Source organism: Plasmodium cynomolgi, chromosome 11 (genome assembly GCF_000321355.1).
Source record: "Plasmodium cynomolgi strain B DNA, chromosome 11, whole genome shotgun sequence".
NCBI classification, from domain to species: domain Eukaryota; phylum Apicomplexa; class Aconoidasida; order Haemosporida; family Plasmodiidae; genus Plasmodium; species Plasmodium cynomolgi.
The window spans coordinates 15,876-27,910 of record NC_020404.1 but is presented as its reverse complement, the minus strand read 5'-3'; the positions used below and the strand labels follow the sequence as shown (position 1 = coordinate 27,910).

The window sequence follows — 12,035 nt, the reverse complement described above, 5'->3', positions numbered from 1 at the left end:
ATAATCATATCAATTTTATCCTATCACAACCTGAGGAAAAAAAAAAAAAAAAAAAAAAGAAGACGTTACGAGGTAAGCACCATAACAGGGGGACGGGATAATGTTATTCACTCTTCGTTTAGATACGTAAAAATTTTCATACACAGGAAATGAAATTTACAAATATATAGAAAGTTTTTGAAATATATATCCTTGCGCGCGCAGAAGTACATGTATATATTTATGTTTACGTGGCTAAAGCCAAACCTTGCAATTTTACTAAAAATTGTAAAAGGAAAATGTAATGTACAGGTTATTGCGTATGAAATGAGTAAAAGTTGGAGAATAGCCTTTTTATATCATTAAATTTTCCATTCGTTCGGCACTATTTTGGCCAATTTTTGTTAGGCTGAAGGGGGGCAATTCATGTATAAGGGATAATTACGTAAAGTAAAAAAATTATAAAAATAGTACAATTTTTTGCCCCAAACGAAATTAATTAATGCGCAAATGGATGCCTAAAACGCAGAACCATTGGAATATAAAGACTATCATTTTTGGAAAGCTAATGAACCGTCATAAACGTTAGTACTAATTTTTCCCTTTCTTGGAGTTAGAAAATACGTCCATAGTAATTTTCAGTTTTTCCATTTTTTGTAATAGATCTTCCGTTTGTGTTGAAAAGGATAAATATGAGCTCAAAACGTCATAAAATTGGGGAGATTACTTGGGGGGAGGGAGTCATTTTCCATTTTAAATTGTTCCTTATGTATGTTTTTTTTTTTTTTTTCCTTTAATGGTACAATGGTGTGGGGTACTGTATATCCCAAGTTTGTAGAAAATAGATAGGGACAATTCCCTTTTGTTCAATGTTCTTATTAATTATGCGGTGAATTATTTATTCATTTCAAAGGGATTTCTTTACATGGGTTTATTCATTTATTATGTAAAAATATGCTTGTCTCTCTTCCATTTTGATCATTTGTCGGAAAAAACCCAGATGATGAAGTGCTTTTTTTCTCTAATTCGTTAATTCTTCCATTTTAAGGTTTTCAAGTTAACACATTCTATACAATGAGCTACTATCCTGCTAATTTTATACGTACAGCTATTTCATTCGGCATATATTTGCCGGGTTAACATAAATTTTATTTTGCACTTCGACTGAGTGGTGACACTTCCACTTTTATGTTCCTTATCCAAATTCCCCATTTTGTGTTGAATCATTCTTAGCAAAGAGCACGCTTAATTGTCCATTTTTGAAACGCGTTAACGTTCAATTTGTTGTCCTACATTTGGTACTAACTCCAGTTTTATTTTGTTTGGCTCTAAAACTTTTTCGAAAAAAAAGATTTTAAATTTTTTCATCCGCATTTTTGTTGTAGAGTTTTTGTTTAATTGCTTTATATAAGCAAGCTTAACGTAGAAAAGAAATATTTTTCTCTTTTTACGCCTCCTTTACAACATATGTCATAACAAAGGTTGAAAAATTGGCTTTCGTAAGAACTGTAGGTCAAACATTTTTTCGCATAATTTTGTTTATTGTAGACAAAACTGTGCCATTAAATAAACATTCATGTTGGAGATATTCGAAAAATAACGCCATCATTAATGTAAGAAAAAGTAAAAAATATAGAAAATATAGAAAATAGTGCTAGAATAAAAAGAGTTAACATGGGTTGTGCAAAGTGGTACGATGCACATGTGCATACGAACGAATAGGTAATAGAATAGCTTTTGACCCGTTGTTACAAGAATTATTACAAAATTTGCTTTTCTATTTTAACATATACTGATAGAGAGACTACACGATAACGGTCCTATAACAGTGAAATCCTCGTAGGGATGAAGTAGCCAACGGAATATGCAAATACGTATGTCTATAAAATTAGCGCTCATTTTTACGTGACCTTTCTTAGAAACAGAGCAGACGAAACGAACACAGTATTTACAAAGTGACAGTTTATGTAATGATGCTGTTACGCTATTACGAATAATTATTCATAAGGATGGCTTATGAGGCAATAATGTTTATTAACAAGATTAATGTTTTTCATTATTTACCAGAGAAAATATATTAAAAGTTCCAAAAAAAAAAAAAAAGAAGAATAAAAGAAAAGAAAATTTGCATAAAACTGATGTTGAAACATTAGGATATATTTATGTAAATAATGATACACAAATATCACAACTAAAATACAGAAATTGTAACGAATAATTGTTACGATTGTATCTGTTTAAAAAAAAAAAAAAACATATATTTAAACAGCTGATGCAACGTCAAATAGATAACTGCTGTTTAGAATATGTAGAAAGTAGGGATGATATACTACTTTTCCTAATATGAAAGAATCAATATTTCAAAAAATTGCACCGCATAACAAATTATACTACGATGAGTGTATATATACACATATGCAATACAGACAATTTTGAAAGGAACTGTATTTTTTTTTTTTTAAATGACACATATTTTATAAACATTTTAACAAATTGAAATATTTGCGTACTTAAATTTGGTGGTTGAATGTAAAGTAAACTTTGAAATGAGCTGATTGTTTTGCTGTACTTATAATCTTATTCAAACTGGGAATAAAGTACGCATTCAAATTATTTTACAAATATATATGCTAATTTTGAAAAATTTGCATTTTACTATAATTTTTTTTATCCAACTAAAAATATTTCGTTCCTTTTTTTTTTTCTCCATTTCTTGGGCGAATCATATTAGGATTAGTAATTCGAATGTGAAAATGCAGACTGCTCGAATTACTTCACACTCGCTTCACTTGGTTAACTATTTTTATGCTTTGTTTTTTAGGCATTATTTCTCCTAAGTGCATAATTTCTTTCTTCTTTCCACACTTTCCACTGTTTTTGATTTATCCATCTTTCAATAAACGGCTTCATCCAATCATCAAACAAAGCTCGTCTATCATTTCTCCATTTGGACCAACCATTCCATTTGTTATTTACAAATACGTTATCTTTTTCCTGTACCCAGCATGTCCACTCTTCCCATTCCCTATTTATTCTTTCTTTCCATTTAATCCAGTTTTCTCTGTCTCTTAAATATATAAATCTTGGCCATGTCTTACTTTCCCAATCTTCCCAATATTTCTGTTCAGTAAGTTTCCAGTCACATAACAACCATGACATTATTTTGTCTTTTTTCCATTTGGACCACTCTTTTGAAGCCCAATCATCTAAGAGGAATTTATTTTCATACATCCATTTTTTCCAATCTAACTCCATGAATTGTTGTCCTTCTGTTCTTATCCATTCTTCCCACTGTTCGTCATCCCAGTCTGCAGATATTTCAAAAAGGTTTGATTTATATTCTCTCTCCATTGTTTCATTATAATGCATCCATTTTGTTTCCATAACTCTTAGCCAATCTTCCCAATCTTTGTCCTTATTTACAAGCCATTTTTTTTTTCCATTTTCTACAGATTCGTTGAATTCTCCCCAGCTGTTATCCAATTGTCTCTTCCACATGTTCCATTCGTTTTCTTTCCATCTTTCCGTTGCATCTGGGGTGTTTTCATAAAAGTTGGGTCCCTTATTGGCCAAAAATGGATCCTCTTTGGCAAAGATATTCTGTTGTTGCTTCTCTAACGACTGCAAGAAAAAGGAGTGGTGGTGGAGGAGAACAATAAGGCACGTTAAAAGATTCGAAATGAAGAAGTAAGACGTAAAGCAGTAAAGACACGTTTAACATGAAAAAATTACTTCAGATGAGCACAGCATATTATATACCGATTTAAAAAAAAACTTCTTTTGCATGAAAATTCAGGCTTACCACTGAAATTAGCTGCAGAAAATTCGCACACATTATTGTAAAAAAAACAATACTTAATAATGAAAGAACGAGACCTAAAAACCCCTTTGGCGTGAATAAGTTCCTGTAGCTTTCTTTTAGTCTCTGTAGAAAACCACTGTCTTCAAATTTAGCGAGGAAAGCTTTATCTAACATTTCTCTACTCAATACACTACCTCTGCTTAGTATGTTACTACCTAACATGTTATTGCTGCTATCAGCTGTATTTGTACTAACAGTGTCGACACCATCTATTAAAGTACTTTCTACGTTTACGTTATCTACATAATCGCCAGTTTCTGCGTATACATTATTGTACTCACTAGCTTCTGTGCCCGCACCTTCGTACTCAAGAGTTTCTAAATTAATGTCCTCTGGGTTAATATCTTCTAGATTAGCATCGCCCATTCTGTCTAGTTCTTCATACGCGTTACCTGCATCTGCCATATCATCAACTACGATACTATCATATGACTCTTCATTGGCTACATATTCACTATCTACTCCTCTGTCAGTGTCGTACTGTACATCTACATATCCTTCGGTTCCGTATGAATCATCTGCCATTACGTCACCGTTGTATGCTTCATCTGCCATTACGTGACCAGTGTATGCATCATCTGTCATTCCTTCAGCTGTGTAAATATCATTTCCCATTCCCTCACCTAGCACTTCATCACCCATTGGCTGATCGCCTAGCATTTCATGATCCATTATTTCTTCACCTAACCCTCCGTTATCCGTAAAATCGTGGTTCACCGTGGCCTCGTCTACATAATCCTGGACATATATTCCCTCATGAGGTATTTCATCTAACACCACATCATCGGTTGGCATACCAACATCTAGCATGTCGCCTCCTAATCCATCATTAAACAGTGCTTCATTTTCTGCTGCATTAAAAGTTACTGCTTCTGTGTCTAGTGCACCTTCATCTAAGATAATATTGCCAATTTCTGCTTCATCGAAAATTTGGCTGTCTAAATTATTATCTACTAAATCGCTATCTAATGTATTACCATCCACGTCCATCTTTCGTTATACATTAATGGAAAAAGAGTGAATCTTTTTAAAAAGTAAAGTAGTGTAAACTGTGTACGTTTTAAAACAGCTCTTATAGTGAACACAAACGATGAGGTTATAAAATATTTCATATTTATGATTTTCTTTGTTTAGACCGAAAAAATAATAATATATCAACGAGGCAGTATAAAATAGAAAATGCAGGAAAAAAAAAAAAAAATTATATTTTATTCAAATAAAAGCATTCTGTAATAGGGAGGGGTTTTCCATAAAGAATGATCAGACACAAATATATGTTTACGGGGTTTATTATTCCGCAATATTCTTCAATAGAAGAACATTAAATAATAGGACAAAAATCCAAAATTATTTTCAAAGAAATAGTTTTTTACTATAATATGGGTATGTAATTACATCAACGAATTTGTTTTTCCGTTGAACAATTACTGCTCCGGTAAAATGTACGTATATATTATCACTTTAAAAAAATAACGAAATTGTAAGGAAGAAACAGTTTAAAATAAAAAATGTATGCATAATTTATGAAGATTCAATTTTGTTAGGATATCGCCGATTTCGGGTATTTATTCTACCTGAACTCAACTGATCTGAATTATTTTTGTTTAAAACGAAATCTTAAAAAAAAACAATTATTCATAAATGACATATTTTTTGCATTTATGAAGAAATCTTTTTAAAAACATATATTTGTATAATATGTAAATCCGAACAAATTTACTTTTTTGGTACAAATCTATAAATAAATTAATTATGTATTTATTTAATATTCTATAAAATCTAAATTGTCCTTACAAAAAATTATAAATATATCACATACATGAGGTATTAAGTTAAAAAAAAAATAAATTCGGATTTTTTAGGCATTTATTAAAAGTTGTTTTTAAAAAAGTCACGTGTGCCCATTATTTATTTATACGTATATATATACATAAAACACAATAAATTAACTGTAGAAAATTAATTATATTGTATTTATTTATTAAAGCATAAAAATACAGCAAAAATATATTCCTTCTTCGTTATTATTTATGTATACATATATTTTTTTTTTTTTATCATAGATAATATATATCCACCTTGCGCCATAATATTTTGACGCGTTCAAGGGATAATCACCATTTAGCGCATTATCGTATTTTTATAATTTTATGAGGGCCATATATTCCCGAGGCACAATTTATAAAAAAAATTGGATTTTTTTTTTTAACATTTCTGCAATGACATTTGGGGCACTAAAAAAAAAATAAATAATAATTAATTAAAATTGGAAGAGGAGAATGTAGATTGGCATGCAAAAAATAAAAATTCCGGATTTGGAGGGTTTCTTACATACGTATAATGGGGGCGAAAAAATGATGAGAAAATAATATTATCTAGTTCTGATCAATTTATTATATGTTGTATATATATGTATATGTATATTTTTGCCATCTACATATCGTAATTTAAACATGGTTTTAATATCCTCACAAAAGTGATAAAATAATGCGTTAAAAAAGGAAGGGAATGCAGATTATTTAATTATATTCCATTTATAAGAACAGTTTTTTTAAATTCGACTAATCGTTTAATTTAGCATCATGCAAAAATGCGATATGCCTCTTCTCATAAAATGTTATTTTAATTTAGTTGCATATTGCGTGTAATGTATCAATAAATGTATAGATTATTATATATAGGTTGAACAACCGTTTGTGAATGCTATTCATGTGGGAGAAACGCATGGTATAAGAAACGTTGAATGCAGTAAAATGTAAAAACAAATTCCTGAAATTTTTTGAATTGTCCAAAAAGGCAAAAATTACGTTTTCATGAAGGTGGTATGTTATACAAAGAGTGCAACAATTTAGCACAAAATTAAAAAGGAAAGGAAGACAATAATATTTACAACTAACGAAATGGTTTAGGAAGTGAAGCCATAATATTACATGGGTTTACACTTATTTTATCGTTTTATCTTTTGGAATATTCCATATGATGATGAACACATCCTCTGTAATAATTTTATACTACGAAATAATATTCTGTAAAGTAGACAAATAAAAAATCTACATCATCTTTCACTGAATTTATCGTATTTGAAATGTTGCAACGAAAATCGTATAACCACAAAGTATACGTATTTAAAATGAAGATAGAATAATTGTACATACATTTTAGAAAAAAAAAAAATAATAAAAATCATATTAAGTCATACGTCTTCTTAACAGCTGCCATTATAAATTTAGCCCCCAAAAGGTACCTCATAAAAATAAGTAAATTTATTTGTCCTCTTAAGAACGATGTATATTGTACTTATACATGTTTCTTGTTCCTATTAATTCTTATTAACGCGATGTAAAAAAGGAGCGTTTCTGCGTTTCAACCTCCGTGCATAGTACAAATTATAATCGTACATTTTGTACACCATAATCCAATGGCATTGTTTTGAGCAATATATATTGTTAGAAAAAAGGGCTAATTTATTGATAGTGGTCCACCTTAGATGAAAAAGACTGTGTCATTTTTACAATGGTAAAAGGTGCTGCGATAATAATTTCAGACAATGTGATAAAAATAATTTTTTATAATATGCTAATTGTGCGAATAAAGAAATATAATGACATATTGTGATGATGAAAATGCGATGTCTAGTGGATATTGTCGATGTATAACGGCGTTTCTTCTTATTAGCAGATGTACACGGAAGGATGTGGGTATAGCATGCCATCACATCTATGGTAGTGACCCATGTGTATAAAAAAAAATATCACCTTAACCCCTATTTAGACGTGCTAATTTGTTAGTTCGGTTTCTTCCCATTTTTAGAAAGAGGAATTACGCAGTTGCTTTAATTTTTTTTTTTTTTTTTCTTTACATTTGCTAATGTAGGAAAGTTAGGGTTGTAATTTCTTTCTGCATTTCTAATAGTGGATAATATTACTTATGGTGGTCCTTTTGTTTTTACTACCATTCATTTCTTTACGTAATGAGGTAAAATAACGATTCAATATAAATAAATGAACATTATGCAAAAATTGAACGTTTTTCTGATCACAAAGCGTTATTATTACAATGTATGTGCGCTTGTACATAATTTTTTTTCTCTTTTTAATACTATTACGGTACAGAAAATATTGTTGTTACATAGTTCCCACACAAAGAAGAGCGTTAGATAAAGGTGTATAGAGAAAAAATAAAGGAAAAGATTTATTCAAATCTTTTTGCAGTTGATAAATAAACAATGTATGGCAGATAAATTCGGTTGTGATGTAAAATTCGCTTAATTTTATTTGCATCTGGGGAATGTCTTTCTCCTTTCGGTAGGTTATCTAGGTAATGCTAACAACTACCAAAAATAGTGCAATTTTTAGGTGGAATGCTGATATATACACCTTGTTAAGAAAATTATAAATAAGCTAAAAAAGAATGTAATGAATTATTTATGTATAAATGTTGAGTAACTATGACCGGCCGAACAACTTGGATATAGACCGCTTTAATGAAAATGAAATATGTTTTACTATTGTGCTTTGCTTAATCACGTTTAACATAAAGAACACACTATTATATTGTATAAAAAAGGTATTTTTACAACCAGCCACATGTTAAAAGGGAGAAAAAAAAAAAAAAAAATAAATATATATATATATATATAATTTCTCCGAATCAACCATTTAATTTTTGTAGGTAAGGTAACATTTACTTCACATAAAACAGAAGTAAAATTATAACACAAAAAGAAAGTACATATATTTAATTTTAACAAGCTGGGAAAGTGCGATTTAATTATTTTCCATTTAACAAAGACAATAATATCTATTATTATTTTTTAACACTTAAAATGCTTCCTTAAGTGTAATTTACAAAAATAATAATGAAATGATATGCTAAATGAAAAATAAAATTATATATACAGTACTGTGAACTATTATTTCTTAGATTAAGCAAAGCATATAATATTGTATTATTTATTGTGTCTAAACAAATGTGAGAAAAATATATACGCACTAAATTTACCCAAAAAAGGAATAAATGAAAATATTAATTCATTATAAGAAGAAAAAGGAAAATAATCTTATAACAACTTTTATACATAATTAATAATTTATGTACATACTAAATAAGAAAATTTTAATTTATTTTTCTAATAGGGAACATACAAAACTACATTTATAATAATTTTTTATGATAAAAATCAGAAAAAGTTATATTTAACTCACATATATATTTAGAGTATGTGGAAATTTTGATCATGAATATAAAAAAATTAATGTATGTACTTAAATCATTTATTTTTTGGAGGTTCGGATTGATAGTTAACTTGTTGAGGGCTTCCGAATTCTAAAAATTTTTGAAGATCGTTGGTTTTACCGTAAACTTTGAACATACGTCTGCATTTCCTGTACTTAAAGTAAACGTATATGGATGATAAAGCAACGAATACGGCAGATGTGATCATACCTGGAACATTTGAAAAAACGGCAAATAATGTGAAAAAGATAGACATTGCGAGAATTGGAGAAATGATTGTTATTTTGTTAGTAACTTTTTTTTTCATTCCAAGTTTTGCTCCACTATTGTTTTTGCTTTCTGCAGAAAGTATCATTACGTTTAGCAACTCTGTTTCATACATTGCATCTGATTTTTTTATAAAATTTTTAATTCCATTAAAAAATCTAGCTATTTTTCCTGTAGGTTCCTGTTGAGTAGTACCACCTTTGTTTGGTCCCATAGGACTTGGTTTACCTTGAGGACCAACTTGAGGTTGTCCAGGTCGTCCAGGTTGTCCAGGTCGTCCAGGTTGTCCAGGTCGACCAGGTTGTTGACCAAATTGGGGTTGTCCAGGGCGTCCAGGTTGTTGACCAAATTGGGGTTGTCCAGGTCGCCCAGGTTGTCCAGGTTGTCCAGGTTGTCCAGGTCGACCAGGTTGTTGATCAAACTGGGGTTGTCCAGATTTTTTATTATTAGGATCATGACGTTTTGATTTATCATATCGTCTATAATCCTCTTCAAAATCATCATCGTCATAATTTCTTTTGGAATCGTATCCTTTTGAATGATGAGGAGGTTTCTTTAATGAACTGTATAATTTTTTTACATCGTCATCTAGATTCAATGGATCATATGGTTTTCCATCTTTGTTAACATTTCCGTATTTATCATTCGATGGTTTGGGCGGATAATCCTGGGAAGGATATTTGCTTGGTGACCTATCTCCTCTATTATCGAATGCAGGTTGTTTATAATTTGAAGGTTTTCTATATTTGTCATCTCGATGATCACTATATTTTTCATCATCACCTTCATAATCTTCATCACGATATTTTTTACTCTTTTGACCACTTCGATCATATTGATATTTACTATCATCTTGGCCTTGTGCATATCTGTCATCATCACGTTGTTTAGGACCGTCTCGACCTTGAGGATATCTACGATCGTCACGGTCTTCAGGATACCTATCATCATCACGTTGTTTAGGACCGTCTCGGCCTTGAGGATATCTACGATCGTCACGGTCTTCAGGATACCTATCATCATCACGTTGTTTAGGACCGTCTCGGCCTTGAGGATATCTATCATCATGTTGTTTAGGACCGTCTCGGCCTTGAGGATATCTATCATCATCATGTTGTTTAGGACCGTCTCGGCCTTGAGGATATCTATCATCATGTTGTTTAGGACCGTCTCGGCCTTGTGGATGTCTATGATCGTCACGATCTTCAGGATACCTATCATCATCACGATATTTGCGGTTGTCGCGATCATCACGATATTTACGATTGTCACGATCCTCTTGATATCTATCATCATGGCGCTGCTTACGATTGTCACGCTCCTGTGGATATCTGCGATCATCCCGGTATTTGCGGTTGTCGCGATCCTCATGGTATCTATCATAACGCTGTTTACGATCGTCACGGTCTTCAGGATATCTATCATCATCACGATATTTGCGGTTGTCGCGATCATCACGATATTTACGATTGTCACGATCCTCAGGGTATCTATCACCACGCTGTTTACGATCGTTGCGGCCTTCAGGGTACTTTCGATCATTTCGATCATCGCGATATTTGCGGTTGTCCCTATCATTACCACGTCTACGACTGTCGCGATATTTGTAGTCATACTCTTCTTCTTCATATTTTTCGTCTCCACCATCATAATCATCTGAATAATTGTCATTCTTCCTCCTATTGTATTTATTTGATTCATACTTTCCACCTTTAGCTGAGAAGTCTGAAATCTCTTTATGTTTGCCACCTCTTGCAAAGGAAGAAAATTGTCTTTGAAAATTCTCATCAGTCACTACATCATTATCTTTATTCATAGATCCGTCATTGTCTAATAATTCTTTTACTGGCTTTTCAACATTACCTTTTTGGTCACCAATTATTTCCATCATGCTGTCCTTTAATGAGGAATAGCTATTATCCATATGTGTGTTCCCCTCTTCCTTTAATAATCTGATGCAGCGTACATTCAATGCATTTTTCCTGCTGACCTTGCTATTCCTTGATTCACCAAAATTCTTCTAAAAAAATTAATAAAAAAAAATATATGAGATGGAGAATTTTTGAAATACCTGGATTGTAGAGAAAACACCGTTTGATGTTTGACGTTTATTGATAGGAATGTAAAATAGCACAAACATGTGCACAGACATTTTTTTAAAGTTAACTGCTATTTCTAACCTCATTTCCATATTCACAACTATTCCATACTAAGAGGGAGAGTATAAACGATTTGGTAAAAAAACAGAATAAGTTATTCATTTTTCCTATACTCCGAATTTACTTAAATATGACAATATGCTTTTGGTAAGAAATAAACTTTTAACAGAATAATGTTTCGATAATATTTGTTCAAAAATGAATTATGCACACTTTGTTTACATGATTCTTATTTTCACAAATATTAAAACAATTTTTTCAAGTTCGCCTTTTTTCAAATAAACTTAATTATAGATGTATGTATAAACATATAAAAAATATATATAAAAATATATAAATATATAGCATAAATATGCAATGAAGTATAATTTACCTTAAATGTAAAAAAAAGGAGATAAACTAATAATAATAAAAAAGTTATTACTAGTAACTACTTTACACGAAATATAGATATAAATAAAAACTAGCAAATTAAATTAATTCTTTACGTTAAATGACTAATAAACAGTGTTAAAAACACCATTCAACAAAAT

At 30.8% G+C, this 12,035-nt stretch overlaps 2 protein-coding genes across 2 annotated transcripts; both read right to left on the bottom strand.

Annotated features, from left to right (window-relative positions):
* Positions 1-2,796: 2,796 nt before the first annotated feature.
* PCYB_111040 (tryptophan-rich antigen) lies at positions 2,797-4,831 on the bottom strand (the record flags this gene model as incomplete). The annotated part of the gene is made up of 2 exons (XM_004222982.1): positions 2,797-3,600; positions 3,782-4,831. The coding sequence occupies 2 exons, from the start codon at positions 4,829-4,831 to the stop codon at positions 2,797-2,799; spliced, it is 1,854 nt and encodes a 617-aa protein (XP_004223030.1).
* A 4,749-nt stretch (positions 4,832-9,580) lies between these two features.
* On the bottom strand, positions 9,581-10,929 carry PCYB_111030 (Pv-fam-d protein; the record flags this gene model as incomplete). The annotated part of the gene is made up of 2 exons (XM_004222981.1): positions 9,581-9,853; positions 9,938-10,929. Coding segments are annotated over 2 exons (1,264 nt in total), but the record flags the coding sequence as incomplete, so codon positions are not given.
* Positions 10,930-12,035: the final 1,106 nt, after the last annotated feature.